Here is a 22,535-nt window from a genome sequence, read left to right as displayed (position 1 = left end):
ATTGTAGGTAAGCAAGAGGTCAGCTTCAGAACCTTGGCTAAGGCAGTAATCAAACACCTAGCCTAGAGAACTAAGGAACAAAGGGTTAAGGACACAAGTCAAAGAATCTAATCACAAGAAGTCAGAAACTTGGTAAAGAGTTTTGATAGCAGGTTTGGAATACAAGCAGCCATAATGGAACCTGATACTCCTGAGCCCAAAGTTGCTAAAGGAGGAGTGATCCTTTGGGCTTCAAGATAGGTACATCCTGTCTTGAGCTAGAGTTGCTATCAGAATGTGGGCTACCATGAGTCAGCAAGTAGATGTTGTTAGCTAGAAGAAGGATTACCAGAAGAAAAGCAATTTCTTACTTCTGGCTTTGCTTAAAACTTTTAGTATTCCCCCATGATATACTGCTAAAATCTGAATTCCTTAAATTAACATATGTGGAGGGTCCCGAAGACCTCTCTCTCCATGTTATCCTAGTCTCCTCTCTGATGAGCTACTTCAATGGCCAACCACCCACCACCCACCCCCAACCAGGACTGTTGGCAAGTGGATTTCCTTCAGCCTGCCCGAATCAGAAGCCAAAGCCAAGGCTGATGGCCAGTCTGCCAGATTGGAATTTGCATAATGTGAATTTACTGTAAAGTGAAAACTGTCTACATAAAATATATCCCCATGGTAACTGGGGGAAGCACAAATAACTCAGGATATGAGGAAAGGCCTCTTATAACAGGTAACATTTGAGGGGAGGCATAGACATGTTTTAATTCGCATCGGCCTTAAGGAGTTAAGTTTGAAATTCTCCATGAGGAAGAAATCACTGACCCTTTGCTCATACTTGATTTCATAATTTGAAGAGATTTTGTGGGATGATCATTGTGGGACAAGTTGAGATTGTCTACCATACTTTAACTTTTGCGTTTTTGAATGAACAGGCACTTATTATGTGCCAAGTAGTGTACTGATTAACTTGTCTTTATTAATAACAATTGTTAGATATCTTTTTATTTAGGAAAACAAACTTTTAAAAACTTCCAAATCAAAGAAGTGTGGGGAGATTTATATGAACTGATGAAGAACCAGGACAAGAATACACACAACTGCAACAATGTAAATGGGAAGAGCAAAAATAAAATTGTTGGCCATATGATTATAATGACCAAGTTTTTGGCCCCAGAGAGCAAGTGATAAATTGCACCTCCCTCGGAGAGGCCCTCAGGAGCAACAGAAGAGACAATTTCTTGCCAGAAGACCTGGGATCAAATCCCAGATTCGCCCTTTGAAATCTGCGTGGCCTTGGGCAAGTCATCCCCTCTCTTGCCCTCAGTTCCATTATCTAGGTGATCGATTTAGGTTCCTTCCAGCTCTAAATCTGGGCTCTCTTTTTTTGTGGAAGAGGAAGACCAGAGATGTGAAACACTGTACTTACTGCCAGACTCTCACGTGTGCATTAGTTTTGCTCAACAGCTCCCCAGCCCCTTCCCTTTTCTTTTTTGGGAGATGGAGAGGAGTATATTTGTGAAAATGAAAAACGTGTTACTGTTATTTTAATTCTCGCCTTTTTGCATTTTCTTCCAGCCCAACCCCGTAGGAATGATGAACGCAGAGAAGGATGAGCGAATGCAGACACTGGAGGCTCACGTAGCCGTGTCCCGCTCCCCGGCTCCCCGCCCCCCCTCCCAGGAGCGCCGGCGCACCGAACCTTTGTACTTCTCCGCCCCCCCCACCCCCCAGGAAATGTGCACGGGCTCCCGGGGCTCACCGCGCTTCCCTCCCCGACTCTGGCCACTTAGGATTCCTCAGATCACACCGCAAGGGCGCTGGGGGCCATCTCCAGTCGTCCTGATGTGTATCAGGCCACTGGGCACAGATGGCTCCGGAGGAGAAAGTGAGGCTGGTGACTTTGTGCAGCCCTTCCTCACTTAGATCCATTTCACTTGCACGTCACGGCATCACCTCCATGACGTCACGGTCCTCTTCCGGAAGGAAGGACTAACAGCAACAGCATGCACGCAAGCGCACTAGGCTCGATGTGCTTCAACAAGCATGACATGAGCGCAAGCGCACTGGGCTCACTGTACTTCCCGCCCCATCCCCGGGAACGCAGGCGCAGTGGGTCCGTTGCTCCATTCCGTCCCTCCTCCTTGAGCCACCGTGCATCTTTCCGGCTAAGGTTTGGGGAGGGGGTTTTGGAGGTCCGCTTTGAAAGACGGCGACATTCATTTCCCAAGCTGGGGCCCGTGGGGGCTGAAGTGCGCGGTCCCCGCACCGTGGAACCGAGTGCCTGTCTGAGGCGGCCATGGAGGCGGAGGTGGGGCCGGGGGAGTCCAAGGAGCCGGCTGAGCTCCCTGCGGCGGTGCGGGCGAAGATCGAGCGAAATCGGCAGCGGGCGCTGATGCTGCGCCAAGCCCGGCTGGCGGCCAGGCCGTACCCGGCGGTGGGGGCAGCGTCAGGGAGCGCCGGAGGAGCAGGTGCGCGCGCAGCCGGGGGCCCCGCCCCCACCTGCACCCGGTGCCAGCTGAGGCTTGTCTGCGCCTCTCTGGCCAAGCCGCCCGGACGCGACACACGCCTGCCTCTTTTCCTCCTCCTTTGGTCCTTATCGTGGTAGACCTGCCACAACCACCCCAGGCAAAGAGGGTTCGAATCCTGGCCCTGAGTAGGGCTGGGAGGGGAGGGGAAGCACTGTATTGATAGTCAGAGGACCTAGGGTTGGACAGCTTAGTGGCTGAGTGACTTTGGGTCTCTGTCCTCTGAGCCTCAGTTTCCTATTTTGTCAGATGAGGAGGTGGAATCAAGTTGGGAATTTATTGGATTCTAAATTACTTAACAAACTCTTGAGGCTTAGATTTTCTCTCTATTATTCGGAGAAGCGGGCCAATCAACATTTATTATGCGCCTACTGTATGCCAGGCACTCTGCTACATGCAGTGGGTAGAGAACTGGCCTCAAAGCTAGGAAGACTCGGGTTCAAGTTCTGTCTGTGACACATACTCCTCCTGTGACCCAGGGAAAACTTAACCTCTCTGTCTTCTAAGATCTTAAATTGCAAATGACTTGCTGACCCATATTAGTAGAGCGAGGCTGCTCACCAGGTGTTTCCCCTAACGATAAAATCCCAAGTCTAGTCCCTATTTTCTAAGTTTATTATGGAAGTAATAATATAGTTTTTATACTGACAACCTCTCTTAGATTTTGAGTAAAGTAAAAAAAAAAAACTTCAGATGTAAGTAAAGAATTTTTTAAATCTTAAAAGTGTTACTGGAATGTAAGCTGACATAGTAATGATGGTTATATCCCGGTATCATTTTTTCTAAGGAAAAAATCAGGGCTTGTTTATACAAAGGTTATTCATTTATAAACTTTTGTTAAAAGGATGCTTTTCTTGAAATGCAGACCTTCCCAAGACATTCTGCTTCTTCTGTAATGATTATAGACAAATGACCCTCTTTAAGAAAAAATAGTACAGTGTTTTGAAAATGTGAACCTAAAGGTATCTTTACAAAGGTAATTTACAAAGCTGTCCCTTAAGGATTTTCCTTTCTGTAAAATTGACATACATAAGTTTTATTTATTTTTTTTAACTGCATCAGATACTGACTATGTGTTGCCTCATAAAGATTCATCTCTTTAGTGGAAGTTGGTTTTTTTTATCCATCGAAATTCCACTGGTGTGCTCTACCATGGTATGAAGGAGTACCTTTGTTCTTGAAGGCTGTGCTAGTCATTTTTCCTCCTCACTGGAAATGTTTTTGAGTATAGACTGGCTCACTGAATGTCAGTTGTTTGTGGACAGGCCTAAAGAAATTGGAAAGGGCTTATTGCCAGATTGGACAAAGTATGATAATGAATTTTGACCAAAGTAACTTGGACTATTGAAAAGGACCTTAGAGGTCATCTAAGTGATTCTTAGAGCATGGTCCTAGTTCTGTATCCAACCTGCTAAGTGACCTCTTGTCCCTTTTCTTCATCTCTCAGTTGAAGCAATTAGACTAGGTTTCAGAGTCTCTTTCAGCTTTAACATTCTATGTATTTTCAAGTTCACTTTTCCATTTAAACTTCATAAGAATTCTGTGAGGTTGGCTGGGCAGATATTTCCCACATAGAGTGGGATTCAAAAGATTAAATGCATTGCCTTGAAAGCCACATGACTAGTGATCAAGGGGACTAATCTTCTAATGGGTATACACTATTCTCTCTTCCACTGGAATACATTCCCAGTGGGTGGGAGGAGGTTTAGAACATCATGTGCTTTTTGTGTTACTTAGGTATGTAACCTGGTACAGATACACAGCAGGTACACAGATTTTGAAAGGGAAGGAAACTTAAAGATCCTCTAATCCAACCCTCATTTTACATATGAGGAAACTGAGACTCAGAGAAGGGAAGTGAGTTGTCCAAGGCCACACAGGTAATAAGTGGTAGATTCAGAATTCAAACCCAAGTCCTCTGACTCCAAATAACAGATAATCAAATGGGACAAGATGTTGAAATACATTCATAACTGAGACAACTGGCAGGCCTACTCATGCATGGTCCCTAGCATCTTTGTCAAGAAATCCCCAAATGGGGTCATGAAGAGTTGGACATGACTGAAAAGAGACTGAACAACATCAAATTGGTGTTTGTCGAAAGAGTGAATGAAGAAGCAACGCCCAAATCTCAGAGTATTTGTCTACTTCATTTCTTTTTCTTTTTTTTCCCCCACTTCATAATAAGAAATCATGGAAAAGATAGAATTAAGGATTCTTTCAAAATGTGACTCTTAATGCTGATTTGATTACATTAGAATTTTAGAGTTAGAAGGGACCATAGAGCTTATCTAGTCTTGTTGTTCAGTCATTCAGTCATGTTGGACTCCCTGTGCTCATACCAGGACCTTCACTGTCTCTCAGAGTCTGTCAGAGTTCATGTTTGTTGTTTCCATGGTGTTGTTTATCCATCTCAACCTCTGCCGTCCCCTTTCCTTTTGCCTTCAGTGTTTCCCAACATCGAGGTCTTTTCCAGTGAGTTCAGTCTTCTCCTGTGGCCAGAGTATTTAAGCTTCAGTATCTGACCTTTCAGTAAATAACCTGAATTAATTTCTTTAAGTAGTGCTTGATTTGATCTCCCTGCTTTCCAAGGGACTCATCTAGTCCTAATCCCATTATTTGATGAAGAAACTAAAGCCCAGCAACTTGCCCAAGGTTATATAGCGAGGCAGCGTCTGGTATTGTAGTGTAGAATCCAGCTGTTGGAAGAGGCTTTAAAATGAAGTTCTTCAATTTAGATTTGAAGTAACTATTTGTTATAAGGCAGTGTCAAGATACTAGGAGACACCCTGTTTTCGAAAGCCAAGGCCCAGCAAGCAAGCTGTGCCCTGAGCTTGGCATAACAACAGTCCTTTGTGCTCACCGTCTGGATGATCTCACCCTCTGGAAAAAATCACATAAGTATTGTATTGCTTTGACCAGCTGTTCTCTGAGCTCAGACAAGTACCTGTGTTGTGGTCGTGAAGCCTTGCTGTGAGTCAAACTTGTCTCATTGTTGCTGTTACCCCTTATTGTCAGGGGTGCAGCTCATTGCATAGCCATTGGTATAAATATTGATATCTCCCCACACTGCCTTTGGCACCCCCACTGGGTGGGGGAGGCCCTGGCACATGTGTCCTTCCTTGCAAGCCCTTTCCCTCACTTTGAAATTAAACTTCTGTTTGATTCCTGATCCTCCTATCTCTAGCCTGCTCTGTTCAGCTCTAGCCACCCACAGGTTAGAGGCTGGTTTGGTCTGGTTGAAAGCCAGTCTGTAGGTTTACTTAGCAGTTTAACTGCACTAACATCTTATTTTCATTTTTCAGGAATTACTAATGTGAAATCAGCACCAAAAATAATTGACACGGGAGGTGGTTTCTTTTTAGAAGAGGAAGAAGAAGAAGAGAACAAAATTGACAAAGTTGTACATAAACCAGGTAAAATCTGAGTTTTTAATAAAATAGGTATCTTAGTTATTTGGAGGTAATTTGTATATAAAACTGTTACTGTTATGGGGGACTCGAAATGTGTAAAATGATATTATTAGCTAAAGTGGCTTTGTACGTGTGATACAGCTGCATAGAGAGCCAGCATGGTCACCAGTAGAAATGATCCTGAGTCCTCAGAGACTTAGAAGGTAAGCTTGGGCTGGTTCTGTTGTTCTGGGAACACTTCTGGTAACAGACTACTTTCGGAGGACCAGTTTAGCCAAGTACCGAGCAGCTTATCAGCAGTTGGCTGGCTACTTGGTGCTGAATTCTTTGGCCCTGGTAAAAAAATACAACATGGCCTTCAGCACTTTGCAGGCTTCTGCTGCTGGAGTACTCAATATAGCTAGGGCCATTGAGCCATTGTGTGCTTCATAGTAGGCGGTGTATACTGATCCATATCCCTTCTCATAGAATTTTTAGAGCTGGAAGAATTGAAAGATCATTTAATCTAACTCCTCATTTTACAAATGAAGAAACTGAGCCCAAAGACTGCTAGATATCTGATGTCCCAGAAACATGGATTTACAGACTTAGAAGGAACTTCAGAGGGAATCTAGTACAACTCCTCTCCACAATATGAATCCCTTCTGTGATAGCCTCAACAAAGTTGTCCAGGCTCTATCATGGGAATATGTCTGCCTCATGAGGCAATCCATTCCATTTTTTGACACCTCTAGTCATTGTGAAGTTCTTCATATTGCATCTTTCTCCCACTGGTTTTATTTTCACGTTTTAGGACCACACAGAATAAATATAATTCCTTTTCCAGATGACAGATGGACCTCAGAGGCTATCTGAATTTATTGCTAGGTACATTGGATTTTTCTGAAAAGGAAAAAGGGAAAGTGATCCATTTCTCCTGGCCACATTATTTCTTAACATTTAGTGGTAAATTCCTCTCTAAATGAGTGATTTTTTACAGTAAATCAAAAAAAAAAAAGTCACTTAAAAAATCGGGGCAGCTAGGTGGCGCAGTGGATAGAGCACCGGCCTTGAAGTCAGGAGGACCTGAGTTCAAATGTGGCCTCAGACCAAACACTTGACACTTACTAACTGTGTGACCCTGGGCAAGTCACTTAATCCCAATTGCTTAAAAAAAAAAGTCACAGTAAATCAGCAGTGATACTAGGAATAGAAAAGGCTCATGCGTAGTACTAACATATCTAAGTGGGGTTTATAAAAGAGTATTCTTTATGGCAAACCAAGGCCTTAGAAGAACTGAAGATGAGGACTGTTACAAATTGTCATTCATGTCTGTATCAGATTAAGTCTTGGGGGAAAGAGGCCCAAAGATGGATTTCCCTTTTAATGCATCCCTGATGAATGCCAGTGGTATTTCACTAGTTTTCCTGGTTGCTAAAGTAACAGATTACCCTTGCTTCCGTACCAGTAACTGCTCCAAGACCCACAGGAAGCAAGAAAAACACAATGCCATCTAATTATACTATCTTCTAGTCTGTAGTGTTCCATCTCATCCACAAAGATATTAAGAGAATTGTGAGATTCCTTGCTAAAATCCAAATATACAACATTTCACTAATCATTTGATTAACAGTCAAGCAAAGGAAGCGAGGTTAGTTTGGCATGACTTGTTATTCGTAAATCCATTCAGGGTCCTAGTGACTTCCCCTCAATCCTTCTCTTCTTTGTACCCCTTCTCTTCTTCCTCCTCCTATCCCCTCATTAAAGCATTCTTGGTACAAATCCAGTAACAAACAGGAAAACACAGTGCCTTGTCCTGTTCCTGCATACTTTTGGTCTCCTTGGACTAATCTCCATACTTTGAAAGCTTTTTTTGTTCCATGTAGCTTGGAGATTGAAAATTTGGAATGACGACAATTAAAACTGTTTTAAGTTCTTATAAATCAGTTTTATGTCCAAACAATTGTGGGTAACAGTTCAGTGGGTGATAATGGTTTATTGGTTGAGTTTTCCAGGATCTTTTGAGTTCCGTATTTCTAGTTCAAGGATTTGTCATCTGTCAGTTCATGAAAATAGTGAACTGCTGATAAATAATTCTGGCTGCCAGGTTATGTCTTGCTAGATATTCGGTAGGTTCTCAATTTCTACAGCCTGCCATGAAGTGTTACATTCTTTCTACCTTTTCCTTACATAGTCTACATTGATCACTAGTTTTTGGTGGCAATAATCATCTTCATTCCTGTCAAAAAATGTCCACGTTGACATTCATACATGGGTTACACACTGCATTGTCAACATATCGCTGCCTCTGGTCATGTGAATGTTGCCTAGTTTCACATGGCCATTGCTTATAGAGGGTCTTTTGATTACACTCTTACATCTAAATTACTTTCATAGGTTTCATCTGACAAACTCAACGGTGGATTTGTAATATCAGTTTTTACTGTTGCTCAATGAAGTGATATATCCTTATTTCAGAAATATTTCTATAGGCCTTTAACCTGTTTGTCATTTTTCTTAAGAATGTCGACCAGTCCTCCTTTTTTTTGATATGGAAGTGTTAATCTTGCTATGGCTGCCTTTAGGTGATGAACCTTATGTTTTGTTAATATTGTATGGGTTTTATGTGAGAGTTACTTTCCAGAACTGTTACATAGTCTATTTTACAGTTTCAAAAGTGTACACTGAGACTGGTATTGGCATAGCTGTTAATCGATTTAAATGTGTTTTTCCCATTCAACTTTGATTTCAGAATGCCTGTAAATATTTTTATATATTCAGCTATGGCCTCCTCCTTGGAATCTTTATGTTCAGTGTGATTTCCCTGGAGAAAGCCGAGGTATTGCCTTCAACCATTGGTTCAGTGTGTAACCTCTGAATTCAAGCTTGAAGTCTTCAGTCTCTATTTTTTACATGGTGAACTGCATCATTGGGAAAAGATTCTACAAATTGAAGGAGCTGTTTAATATATTTTTGGGTGGAACCAAGAGCTCAGTGTCATCCATATACATTGGAAAGTTAATAAAATGTTTTGGTTCAATTCTTTTAATATGGAAACTACATTTAGTTTTATTTAGTAAATATCATAATGAACTTAAAGCCAAGCAGAACTATAATTGGCTTAAGCTGCCTTCCTGAAAAATACCATATTTTATATAAATTATTATTGATTATGTATTAGAGGTAAGGTTTAACTGGAGAACAGTTTTCTGTGAACATCAAATACTCTAAGCCTTCTCAGTATAGTTGAATCTATTGTCTATATATGCTGTGCGTGAATAAGATACAAATGTGGGACTTAATTTAGAGATTTTGCAATAATCAACAAAGGCAGTGTATATGTTATAGTGCTTTCAGGTAGCTCTTTCAGTTAACTGCTGAATTGATAATAAGTAGCATTTTATATCCCAGGGACATTTTGGCACACCTCTTCTGCTCTTTAACGAATACCTTGTTTTATTGTGTTTATAATTTTTTTTGTGTGTGCACTACAAGTTGTGAATGCTTTGTATAAAGTACATAAATAAACACATACTTGACCTAGATTTGGAGGGATCACTAGTGTTCTCATCCTTTGGTAATAGATATGGGATACCTTCTGTTAAGAAAGATGGGATCAGGCTTACATCGGAGAGGAAGCTGGTAAAGTGCCCTGCTAGTAATTCATGCAGCACTAAAGCATTTGAGCCAAAAGTTATGGATCTTTTCCTGCCCTGCTGCCTGCTACTTTCCAGTTTTGCAGAGGATAGAGTTTCAGTCATCTCCCTTGAAGTAAGTGTTTGGTTGAAAGAAGGGGGTGTATGTGAGAGGTGTTATGTTCACAGAAGCAGTTTTTTCATACTGTCAGGGATGCTGAACCAATCAGTGGTATTGCTAGAGCCCAGGTGGCCAATGTTTTAGGGTTAAGCGGTGGTCACCTGGTGACTGGATGGGTTTCCTCCTTTGGAAAGGAAGTTGGATTAGATGACTTCTAATAACCCTTTCAATTCTGGTTTTATTATTCTACGGGCATAATTGATTCTTCTTTAACTTTGCTTACGGTATTTTGGCTATGTAGTTCTTGATTGTATATAATACAGCATTGATCTCATGCATAATTAGAGGTGGGGGGAGATATTGGAAGGTTTTGATATTTTCTACAATTTGGAAAGAATAGAAAAACCCTTTTAGGGGTTTTCTTTCTCAACAGATCTGGGCAAAGCTCAAATGATTCTGTTCATGTCTCTAAGTTCTGGCTCCTCTTAAACCATTTTCTTCATTGGTCAGAAAATTAAGTTCACTGTACCCTTTAGAAAATAGCTGAAGGTGTCTGTCTAGGTGGATAAAATTTCTTTTGCTGATCCCTTTCGTTTCCCGTTTTTTAAAGATCTTTATCATTCTTAGGCAGGACTGTTCCAAATCCCTTCTATTTGGGTTTCTGTCTCCAGGCTTCTTCTAGTCTATTCTCATGAAACCCTGCCTTGATCATGCCTACACCCTGCTCCAGAATCTTTGCAAGGACATAGATTTAAGGCTAGAAGGAGCCTTAGAGGCCCTGTTTCTCCACCCACCCACCCCCCTCATTCTGTAGGTGGGGAAACTGAAGTCAGATGACTTGTTTTTGGTCATACAACTGGGAAGTGTCCAAGGTGAATTCTTACCCAGTTCTTACTGATTCTGAGGCCAGCAATTTATCCACCATGCCGTACTGCCTCTCCTTTTCTGTAATTTTCTATTTCAGCAAGTGTCCCCAGTCTTTTCCTGAGAAGGTATAATTTATTTCCCCAAAGTTTTGAGATTATGGGCTTGGAGAGTGGGAATAGTGAAGTGGGAGGACAAGAGGGTTCAGAGGAAGGTGCTGACAGTCTTGGTCCTTATCTGAATTGAGGAGAGAGGTACCACTGCGAGTTGTGTTCCTGCCTCATCTAAGTAAATAATTTTAGCTGGGAGCAGTGCTCTAAGGGAACAGGATATAAGATAGATTATATGGGTTTTATGTCAGGATGAGAAGGGAGGGTTACATCACAGGAGGTTGTGGTGGAGGGTGTCATAGTTGGGCATTTTAAGTCTTATCCCACTGTCTTATGGTTTAGAGGTAATCTTGGTCTCTAGTAATCTAGTCTCTGGCTAGTAGACTGCAAACTTTGGTATGCCTTAGGACTAACAAAGCCTTGACTGCTGGACTGAGGACCAGACAAACTAAATAGGGAGAGGCTGACTACCTGAATATTTTTTTTGTTTGTTTTTGCAACCCTTAAAGAGTTAAGAACTATTTTGATTCAGCTGGTCTCCTTGGAGATCAAAGTACATTGTTTTTTACTTGTGCTGAATGTCTTATACTGTTTAATTCAGATAAGTGGAACATGTATTCTCTGGGACTTTACTGAAATAGAATACTATCAAGATATCCAGACAGTGTGAAAGATCATGATAAAAAGCTATGAAAATGTTGGAAAATGCATGGATATATGCCATAGATCATTCAAAGAAAATCTAACTAAAAGATTTATTCCTCCTTTCCTCAGGGCCTGTTCTAGAGTGCGATTATGCAGTTTGTGAAGAATGTGGGAAAGAGTTTATGGATTCTTACCTCATCAACCATTTTGATTTGGCAACTTGTGATAATTGCAGGTACTAGCCACATTTCATTTCCCATGCTTAGAATTGTATCAGGCAGATGGGCATTTAATCTTATTTTAAAAAATATTTAAGGAAAGAAATTTAAAAACTTTTCCGTTAAATCTAATTAGAAGTTTTTCAATCCAGATGAGGAAATTTTACTGATAATTAAATAAATGTTCTTTAGAAAATTTTAAAAGCGCATCTGTTTCTTGTAACATTGATTCTAAATTCTTACTGTTCTCCTTTGGGTTTTATATCACCTTCATTTCTGAATATATCCTAAATAATACCTGACAAATTTTTGTTCTTGTTGTTTTTTGTTTTGTTTTGTTCCCAAGGCTACTTAAAAGTCACTTTAGGGGGATTTGTTGTTGTTGTTGTTATTCCTTTTTTGATTTTTTTTTTTTGTGCAGCGTCAGAAGGTGGTGCAGTGGGTAGAGTGGTCTTCGTGTCAGGCTTACCATAGTTTGAATCTTGCCTCTGACACTTAACTAGCTCTGTGACCCTGGCCAAGTCTTACAGGTTAAATGGAGGTGAACCTCTGTTTGCCTCACTTTCCTCATCTGTAAAATGGGGGTGATAAGAGCACCTCATTCGTTATTGTCCTTTGTAACTGAAGAAGACCAAAATGTTGTCACAGTGTCAGGTTCAGTGGGAAAGAGATGTCTCTAAATTTGTGCTTCTCATGTTTCTTTTGAGCTACTACAGCTCTGCTTTGCTCATAGCACCTTCTTTGATGTGGCCACACCATGCTGGGTGGTGCCAGTATCTCCCCTGTCTCACAGTTGATACCAGAGTTCTTCAGAGAGACCTTGAGAGTGTCCTTGCATTACTTCTGACCTCTATGTAAGCATTTGCCTTGTATGAGTTCTCTGTAAAATAGTCTTTTAGGCAAATGTATGTTTGGCATTCGAGCAGCATGGCCTGTCCATCAGCATTGTATTCTCTGCAGTAGAGTTTGAATGGTTGGCAGTTCATTCAATAAAGGACCTCAGTGTCTGGTGCCGGGTGATCTTCAGAATCTTTCTAAGACAATTCAAATGGAAGTGATTCACTTTCCTGGCATGGTGCTGGTATGCTGCCCAGGTTTCACAGGCACACAACAATGAGGTCAGCACAACGGCTCTGTAGACCTTCAGGTTGGTGGCCAGCCTGATACCTCTTCTCTCCCACACTTCCCTTCAGAGCCTCCTGACACTGAGGTAGCTGTGACAGTGCAGGTGTCAGCCTCTTCACCTGTGTGGACAGTCCTGGGAAGTGTCTTGCCGAGGTGCCTGCCTGTAGGCTTGAGGTGAGGATCAGATGCTTTAACACATGGGAAGAACATTGCCAACTACAAGTCCAGGATATGTGCCAGCTGCTGTTATTCTTTAAACCTGAACCGGAGTCTAGTGAGGGCTGATCTGAGTCCTCGTGTCGCCGTGCAGCCACAGACTGGCCCTGGAATGATCTCATTTTGGTAGAAACATTTGTGAGGCAGAATGAGAGAATAGATGCTTCCTAAGGTGCCTTCCCGTTCTAAATTCTATGATGTTAGAGGTTTTGGCTTTTTCTATTTAACTGCTGCTTTGTGGAGCAATTTTTACTTCTTAATTTTAGGGGTGTATGGTGTTTTGTCTTGAACAAAGTTGACATAATGAGAATCTTTTGTCAGTCAGAAGGTCCTTGCTGCACCTCCTAGCTTTGAGAAGCTGAATGATGCACTTCTTAATGTGATTGTCTTAGCACATGGAAATTGCAAAATATTTTTTGCTTCCGAAATTTCAATGTTTTAAATCGAACTGATAATGTAAATGGCACTTAGAATTATCTCATCTTTGTTATTCTTTGCTGTAGGGTGCTGACTGTTGCTGTAGCTATTTGAATAGTGAGGCTAAGACCATGTTTGATATAGCAGACTTTTATAAATCTTTTTCAGAGATGCTGATGGTAAACACAAGCTTATAACCAAAACAGAAGCAAAACAACAGTACCTCTTGAAAGACTGTGATTTAGAAAAGAGAGAACCAGTGCTTAAATTTATTGTGAAGAAGAATCCTCATCATTCACAGTGGGGTGACATGAAACTTTACTTAAAACTGCAGGTATGGAAAGATTACATTCATATAATCGATACTCTGTGGTTCAGTTTTGGATTAGACTGATCCAGCTACCTATAAAAGTTTAACAAAATTGTCTTAATTGTTTTAGAGGAAAAATAACATGTCATCTGAAAGAGGATTGTTCGTATTGCATAAAATCTTATTTAAACACCATTTCCTTAGTGTTAGAATGAGAAGTAGCCAGAGGACCTTGCCACTTAATTTGAATGGCTTTATACCAAGGAGTTTGGCATCGAGAGCACAAACATATCAAGTATTTGGTCCCGGCTATAGAGAGCCTCTCATCAGTTGTCCATAAAGATCCAAGTTGAATAAAAGGTGACCAGTGGTGTTAAAGATAGTCCCTTGGCCCCGGAAGGGCTGAATCAAGTTTTAAAACAATTGTTTAGGCAATTTCATAAGCTACGACTAGTTGACAACCAGATCAGGTAAGATGTATTCTGTCACCTTTATGGCCTTGAACTTTTTTATGATGGAGGAATTCTTTACCCAGTGGGCAGCCTGACATTTTAGCAACAGAATCCAGTTAGACTCTGTCCCTTTGAATGGGGGTAGAGGATTTGACTCTGGAGACAAGCACTGTTGTCATGAAATGCTTCCCCACGTCCTCTGCCCCTATAGCCATCTTTTGAGCCTGATTATCACCTGATGGTGCAGCACCATCATACACAGATTAATGAAGGCTATAAGAGTGCGAGAGTCCACCAAGGCTGAAGTGAATATGTGATTGTTATAGGGTTAGAAAAGACATTTCAGCCAGATCTCTAATTCCCAATTGAAAGAGCCTCACTGCTCCTGTAATCAATGTCACTGTGGCTTTTGGAAACAGATACTCAGCTTTTTTGAATCAGCCAGTTGGCAAAAGTGCAAAATATCAAATAGAGTGCCAGAAACTGGCCCAGGAAGGCTATTAGAATATATAATAATGCAGTGGTTGTGAGGGCTCTGGGAGGTGGGGCCCCAAGCAGTAACTGTTATCCAAACTGAAACTCAGCCAGAGGTACAGCAATCTTAAGAGAAAACGAATGGGCAGGATGCAGTCAAGTGGAAGAGATGTCATCAAGCATATCACCAATATGAGATAGTAAGCGCAACTTGAATACAAGTAGATGATAAATCTTTTTAGTTTTAGCAGGGCGTAATTAGTTCAGTCTCCTCTTTTAACTGAGAAGTAATGTTTGTCTTTTGCAGAGCCATTTTAAATATTGATCTTACTGTTTTTATATCATGGACAGATACTGACTTTTTGTACATAGATTTTAAGTTTGTTATTTATCATATACTGTTATTATTATCTACTCAGAAGGAAATTTCTGTTTGGAATCAACGTGATGTGGTGGTGGTTGGGTATTTGTTTTTTAAACATTAACTGAATAAATTAAAAATATTTTAATTTCATTGAGACATTTGACAGTCTTTCATGATATCTTTGTGGGAAGTGTTAACTCTTTTCTTGGCACTGAAAAGATGGGGATGCAGAGTAACTAGGATCCTCGGAAATGAAAAGCATTTGATAGCTTTATTCCTCCACTGAGAATGGAAGAGTCAAAGGAGACTTTCTTGGACTACCTATGGGCAATCTCAGCCTTCTTACTGGGAAGGTGAATAGGAGTGTTTTGTCCTATTTGTCACTAATCCCAATCCTACCTGCATTCTAGAATTTTTTTTTTTAGTTTTTAGGCAATTGGGGTTAAGTGACTTGCCCGGGGTCACACAGCTAGTAAGTGTCAAGTGTTAGTCTGAGGTCGGATTTGAACTCAGGTCCTCCTGACTTCAGGGCCAGTGCTCTATCCACTGCGCCACCTAGCTGCCCCCTAGAATATTTTTAAATATTTTCATCTGACAGATTTCTGTTGCCTACCACAATGCGGCACATCAGTTCAAAACCAGTGCTAGGTCCTAGGAGGAAGGTGCCATGTTGGTGCAGGAGGGAGAAGGAAGATAGCCCCAACCCTTTTCTGGTGACAAGCTGGTCCTAAGTAAAACTTTGAAATAGATGGTTTGTTTTTGGTAACTCTCTACCTCCATTTCTACACTTCTCTCCCACTTCCTGGCATTGAATACTTTAGAATATACCCTTACTCTGCCTGCCCAAATGCTCCATGTTCTAAAATTTCTTTTTTGCTCTCAGTGTCTGAACGTCACACCTATCCCCAACCCAAAGTTTTTGTTTCCTAACTTAAGTTGTTCTCAGCTAAGAAAGTAGTCTGATGAAGTCATAAATATAGATGACTGATAACCATAAATCCATTTTTATTTTAAAAGAAGATAATTATTAATCCAGAAAAACCTTCCAATTAATGGAATCTTAGGCTTATGTGCAAAGAAAAACCACCTCACGGTATGAAAAAATTGTGTTGCTCACAGAAAATGATGTTCAGCAAGTGTGCCCTGTCATGGATCAGCTTCTTCTTAATTTGTTCTGTACCAGGAATCCAAAGATTCTTGAAAGGGCCCAAGGCTTCTTTCATAATGACATGGGGTAGGCACAGAGTGCAATCTGCTTGGTATGATACGATTCCTGCCTCCTCCCCTTTCTTCATAGCATATATTTAGAGCTGGAAGGACCGTTACAGGTCATCGAGCCCAATCCCCCTGTCTTATTAATTTCCTGATAATTTATTAAAGCTTTCTACAGTTACTCCTCCTACATTTCGACTTTCCCCATCATGGTTTCAGGTTTGCTATATCGCTGGTCAGCATAAGAAATTATGTGGGAATTTTTTGGGACTTTTGTAGAAGCTGCAGATGACATGAGGACTGCAGACTACACTGAACAAGTTTAGAAACTCTGAAATGCATAACATATGTATAATATTGTATATTATCAACGTATTTTATCTTTTAATGCCATAATAATTCAGACTTCTTCTCTGGTAGGGAGGGCCAAAAAATTTCACTCGGATTTTCCACAATGCAGGGGTGCTATGCCCCTAATCCCCACAGTGTGGAAGGGATAACTATATTTCTAACTCTATTCACTGGCCAAAATACTGCCCGTTGCCTCCTCCCTTTAAATAAAGAAAAATAGTTATATAAGATTGACATAAGCAGTATTTTGGCAATGTATATATCATTCGTAGTTCATTGCCCTCAGCATCCCACCAAAAGAGGGAAGTGTATTTCATCACCTATCTTCTGGGACCAAGATTTAATTCCCTCATTTTACAGATGAGGAAACTTCAGCCCAGAAAAGCTAAGTGATTTGCCAGTAGTCACACAGCTATAGTGTAGCATAACTAGAATTGGAACGTATGTTCCAAATGCAGGGCACTGTTCCTTCGCACTGTATTATTTTAAAGCCATTCTTAAAGTTAACATTGCTTATTTTATTGAAAGATTTTGAATAATTTTCATTTAGTTCAATTTCAGTAAAAGCCCCAGTTTTCTTATGCAAGAGACCTAGAACATTACACCCATCTCTGTTACTTGTAAAGTTGACTTTACTTTGTAATAGTTAAGCAAAAAGTCCCTTGGTTCTGTGTCCTGCAGGTTATAAAGAGGGCTCTTGAAGTCTGGGGTAGCGAAGAAGCCCTCGAAGAAGCAAAGGAGGTCCGACAGGAAAACCGGGAGAAAATGAAACAGAAAAAATTTGATAAAAAAGTAAAAGGTGAGCAGCTGGGGTTCAGCCTGTGAAAGGCTCAGGCTTTTCAAGGGCTTTGCAAAGTTTCTGACTGCTGTTTAAAAGAGGAGAAAAAAAAGGTATTGGGAATGTGATTTTGTCAGTAGCAGAGATGGTTTAAAGTAGCATTTACTGTGCACAAATGGGTTGGTAGTGCTGCTTTTTGCTCCTGTGTCAGACCAAACCGGCCTCTCACTGTGGGTGGCCTGAGCTGAGCTAGACAGAGCAGGCTAGAGATGGGAGAGTCAGGAATAAAACAAAGTTTAATTTTAAAGTGAGGGAGAGGACATGCCCACGAGGAGGGGATCCAGGCACATGTGTCAGGGCCCCGCTCCTCACGGGGGCAGCCGGGGCAGTGTGGGGACATGTCAAGACTCATACCAACGGCCATGCAGCGAGCCGCAGCCCTGACAACGAGGGGTAACGGCAACAATGAGACAAGTTTGATCCATAGCAGGGCTTCACGACCAGAACGCGGGTACTCGTCCGATGCTTGTCTGAGTTCAGATAACACCCGGTGCTGGTCAAAGCAATATAGCAATCAAGTGATTTTGCCAGAGGGTGAGCAAAAGGATGGTTGTTATGCCAAGCTCAGGGCACAGCTTGCTCGCTGGGCCTTAGCTGTAGAAACAGGGTGTCTCCTAATATCTTCACATTCTGTTTTTGGAACCTATCTAAAAGCAGGTTAAGATTTTTCTTCAGAACAACGTTGTTACAGATTGTGTTCCTGACTGAGACCAACAGTATGCCAGGAAAGCAAAGACACTATTCTGTCTCTAAAATAACTGCAGCAGGTACAAGATTTTAGAACTGAAATGAACCTGAGCAGCCATTTAGGCCAAGCCTCGCATCTTACAGATGAAGAAACTGAAGTCTAGAAGCTTATTCAAAGATAACCGTGTAGTTAATCATTTTGCTTATTTTTAGAATTTAGAAATTTTGTTGGAGTTGACCTGGATGGGTCACGTTCATAAATCCAGAGCAGGGAGGAACCTTAAAGACCATCTAGGCCTGGAGAGGTTAAGTGAGTTTTCCACGATCACACAGGGGAGGGAGTGGCGGGTATGGGATTGAACCCAGATCATCTGGATCGTTTTTTTTTGGTCCAGGGAAGTTTAAACTGATGCACTTTTTTTTCTCTCTGGACCTTTAGAATCATTTCATGATCATTAAGAAAAAAATAGCTGTTAGAACATTTTAATGATATTTTAATAAGAGAAGAGAGCATGGCTTTTTGTATATGGCTCTGGATTTGGATTTGGGAGACCTGGCTTTGAATCTCATTTCAGGTACTAGCTGTGTGATCTTAGGGAAGTGATGTTATTCCTCAGAGCCTGTTACTTCATTTGGAAAATAGGGATAGCTGTTTCACATGTTATGAGGAAAGCACTTGGTAAATTTTAAAACCCAAACCCTAGATAGTAAAAGGTTTCCCAGAATACTTTAGTTCTGAGAGTTTGGAATAGTCTGATTGGAATTAAATTGTCCTTAAATCTTTGCTTTCCCCAGTTCACTTTTCCCTACCCCAAAAGACAGTTGATAAAGGGTACAAGAAATTTAAAAAAAAAGAAAGCCTTAGGATGATATTTAGAAGGGAGATTGGAAAAATGGTTACACTCCTTGATGAGAGAGATTTATAGACCTTGGCATTTTACTGTTTTCTTAAACACTGCAGACTTACCTTCTTCCCTCCCTGCTCTGCTCTTTGCTCCAAGTCCCTCTCCATGTTGGGCCCTGCTGCAAATGCCGAGTACAGGCAGTGAGAAATCAAGCTGCTTTGCTATATGTCTGTTAATTTTAGAGCTGAATGAACAAAGGTGGTGAAATATATATTGTTGAGAAAGGGGAATAGGCTGTAATTTTAATAAGCTGCGATCATGTTGGATGCTGTGGCCCAACAGGCTTTCTTAGTTGGGTTAGGCTTCTCTTAGAGGTCGTCTTTTTCCTTTTCTTTGTGCTTTTTCAATAAAAAGTAAACATCCAAGAATAAATAGTTTTAAAAGCAGCATAAACAGCATCTTGCTTAATAGTTTAATGAATGTATAATAAACATTAAAGGATACTCTAAATAAGTTACAGTTTTTAGAGCCAGATTGGAAGAAATATAAATACCTAGGTCATAATAACACACTAACATAGTAGTTTGGCCCCTTTACAGAATACTTATCTATACAACCCCTATGAAATAGGTAGTGCAAATATATCATCTCTGTTTAGATGAGAAAATTATGGTCAGAGTGGCCATGTGATTGGTCAGAGAAAATGTCTAGTAAATGGCAAAGCCTGCATTCAAATCGAAGTTTCTAGTTTAAGTTGAATATACCTTCTGGGAGCAGTACTTCTTAAATGTTTACCTGTTAACAGTTATTGTTTTGGGCATCAAGGTGGCACAGGAGGTAGAGCGCCAGGCCTAGAGTCAGGAAGACTCGAGTTCAAATTCAGCCTCAGACATTTACAAGCTGTGTGACCCTGGGCAAGTCACTTCACCCTGTTTGCCTCAGGAAATGGCAAACTACTTAAGTATCTTTGCCAAGAAAACCACAAATGGGTCACCAAGAGTCAGACATGACTGAAAACATCAAATCATTGTTTAGCCTACCATGTTCTCCTGCAAGCTTTTACTCTGAGCCTTTATTGGAGTTAGTCCCCTTCAGTGATAGTTTAAACTCTAGGGATTGTTTGTCAAAAGTCTGCTGTTTTCTCCAAATTTTGTGTGTCTTTTTTTTTCCCCCCGCATTGAATTCCCAAGGTTTGTATAAATATGCTTTGGTTTCTCTTGGTGAAACCAAATTCTTTGAGTTAAAGACTTTCTTCATAGCTAAGGCATGATTTTTATAGATAGTTGTAAAGGCTTGGGGGAGAAAATGAGGAAAAAAAATTAAATTCCTGATTGAAAACATTGTGAAATTTTGAATTATGTATTTTTAAAATGAATACAATGTTTAAAATAAAGCATTAATTATATTACTGATGTTGAGATTTTATTGTCAGTCCTTTTGTAAGCAGAGTCAAGGTGCAAGATGCAGAAGGCTTTGGAAAATATTCTTGCCCTGCTGTTCTGTAGTGTTCTACTTCACAGTGTTATTGAAAAGCAAGTTAGTCCATTGCTTTCCATCCTGTGGTACTAACATGGAGCTAGTTGGTGATGATCTGCCATATTGCTTAACATTCTTGCACAGTCAGTTAGCAAGGCAAATAAAGTTTATCCTCTTCTGGAATATTTATGGGAAGACACAGACAAAAACCACTTAGAATCAAATGTGGAGAAGGGATCTGCACCAGTGGGCAGAGTATCTACATTGATAAGACCTTGGTTCCATTGAAGATATGCCTTTTTTACAGAAATTGGATTTTAAAACATATGAGTAGAACAGTATTTTAAAATAGAGAGTTCTGTGGGAAAAACATCTCTGGATGGAGTTGTCTTGTGGATAGAGGGCCAGTCTTGAAGCTGGGAAAACCTGGGTTCAAGTCTCACATCCATGTTCAAAGATAAAGCTTAAAATGCATTGCTGATAAGTAGCAGGCAACATAGTATATAGTGCAAGCGTTTTTAATCTGGGGGAGGTCTGAATTTTTTTAAAAAAAAGTTTTGATAACTGTATTTCAATATAATTGGTTTCCTTTATAATCCTATGTATTTTATTTTATACATTTAATAACATTACTCTGAGATTGGGTTCATAGGCTTCAAAAGATTGCCAAAAGGGTCCTAGACACAATAAAGATTGAACCCCTGATACAGTGGAAAAACCACTAGAGACCCAACTTCAGATTCCCTTTTATTGAGGATTCATTTAACCCATGGTCACCTTCACTTTCCTTATCTGTGAAATGGGAATACTTACCTTTTTCTAACCTCAGATGATTACTGTGAGGGTCATAGGCAGTCATAGAAATGAAAATGCTTTGCATGTTTAAGTCTACAGTCACATAGCTAGTGTCTGAGGCCAAACTTGAACTTAGGTTGTCTTGACACCACAGCTGCTCCTACATTCAGTAGACTATACTTTCATTTCTTTCTATACATACTAAGTACTCATTAACAAAAACATTTATAAAATGAGTTAAGACTAGATGATTGCTAAGGTCCCTGCCAGTGTTGACATTTTATAATTGTGAATCCATCAGTGGACGCCCATCCCAACTGAGATCATTTTTATCTTGTCTTGTTCCCATGCCATTCTTACATTTCAGACCCTAACATTATCCCTTTTCATCGAAGGGCAGTAGTGTATTCTCATTAACAGCTGCTTCAAATGTATATTAACTTTATACAACTTTAACGGTTTTAAATAGTAAGATTATTTAAATCTTAAGTATAAATTGGCATCTGCAGTTGTTCTCACGATGTTTTGGTATCTTAGAATTACGCAGAGCTGTAAGAAGCAGTGTATGGAAAAAAGAAACAGCTATTCACCAGCATGAGTACGGACCTGAAGAAAGCATTGAAGATGACATGTATCAGAAGACTTGTACAATTTGTGGCCACCAATTGACATATGAAAAAATGTAATGTAAATTTTTAGACTTAGCCATTTTGAAATGTTTTATATTTAAATAAAGAGAATTTTAAAGACAAGTCATGTAATTACGCAAAATTGTTAACATGAAGTGGTTTCGGTTTTCTTTGTTAGCAAGCACTGATTTTTACATATGGGTAGTTATTTACTAGACACTTATGGTTAAAGGCAAGTTAACTTACTTTCATCATGCAGTGGGGTGAATACATAAAATCTTAAAGTCAGTAGTGTTGCTATACTTTTAGCCCTGGTCTTATGGAAAAACAGCTACATTATTTTCTTTAATTCTCAATCAATTTAAGTTTGGTATTGCCTATGCTTTTGGAGTTGCCATAAAACTTGTCTAATTAAAACACATCCAAGTATTTTACCATAGTGGCTTATTCCAGTGGTTTACCTAGTTCTGAATTCTGTGCAATATAACTGGCAAGGAATGTGCTGAGAAAGTGGTCTTCTATGACATTTAAAATTATATCTAGCAAGAAAACAAACTTAAAACAATAATTTGGATCATGTTTATGTAGTCATTACTTTGCCATGTTGTATACTATTTAAATCGTAATGAATAAAGGAAGTACAAGTAAATCATTCTGTGTATGTGGCAAGCTTCCTTAAAATGACAACCTAATTTTAACACATGCATTTAAGTACTGTTGTACAGTGCTATGCATTTTATGAATGATAACTGACAAGACTCAGTTACAACAGAAAGGCTTCTTGGTGAGAAAACTACTTTGGAGTTGCACAAGATTTTTCATGAGTAGAGATTTTAGGGTCAATTA

General features: G+C 40.2%; 1 protein-coding gene across 1 annotated transcript; it reads left to right on the top strand.

The window, feature by feature from the left end:
* The first annotated feature begins 2,113 nt into the window (after positions 1-2,113).
* Positions 2,114-21,812, top strand: XPA (XPA, DNA damage recognition and repair factor). The gene is made up of 6 exons (XM_027859007.1): positions 2,114-2,456; positions 5,819-5,929; positions 11,410-11,515; positions 13,425-13,590; positions 17,101-17,218; positions 21,598-21,812. Exons 1-6 carry the CDS (start codon positions 2,285-2,287, stop codon positions 21,744-21,746), a joined length of 822 nt encoding a protein of 273 aa, XP_027714808.1. The 5' UTR covers positions 2,114-2,284; the 3' UTR covers positions 21,747-21,812.
* Positions 21,813-22,535: the final 723 nt, after the last annotated feature.

Source organism: Vombatus ursinus, unplaced genomic scaffold, assembly GCF_900497805.2.
Source record: "Vombatus ursinus unplaced genomic scaffold, bare-nosed wombat genome assembly UNPS02014158.1, whole genome shotgun sequence".
In the NCBI taxonomy this organism is placed as follows: domain Eukaryota; kingdom Metazoa; phylum Chordata; class Mammalia; order Diprotodontia; family Vombatidae; genus Vombatus; species Vombatus ursinus.
Note: the sequence above shows the minus strand (reverse complement) of the source record. Positions and strands in the feature narration are given on the sequence as shown.

What these genes read in the sequence shown, in the direction of transcription:
- XPA (XM_027859007.1), top strand. Translation starts at nt 2,285, where the DNA reads ATGGAGGCGGAGGTGGGGCCGGGGGAGTCCAAGGAGCCGGCTGAGCTC. An exon ending in AGGGAGCGCCGGAGGAGCAG is followed by an intron (nt 2,457 to 5,818) that starts GTGCGCGCGCAG and finishes TTCATTTTTCAG; the next exon opens with GAATTACTAATGTGAAATCA. An exon ending in AACTTTACTTAAAACTGCAG is followed by an intron (nt 13,591 to 17,100) that starts GTATGGAAAGAT and finishes TGTGTCCTGCAG; the next exon opens with GTTATAAAGAGGGCTCTTGA.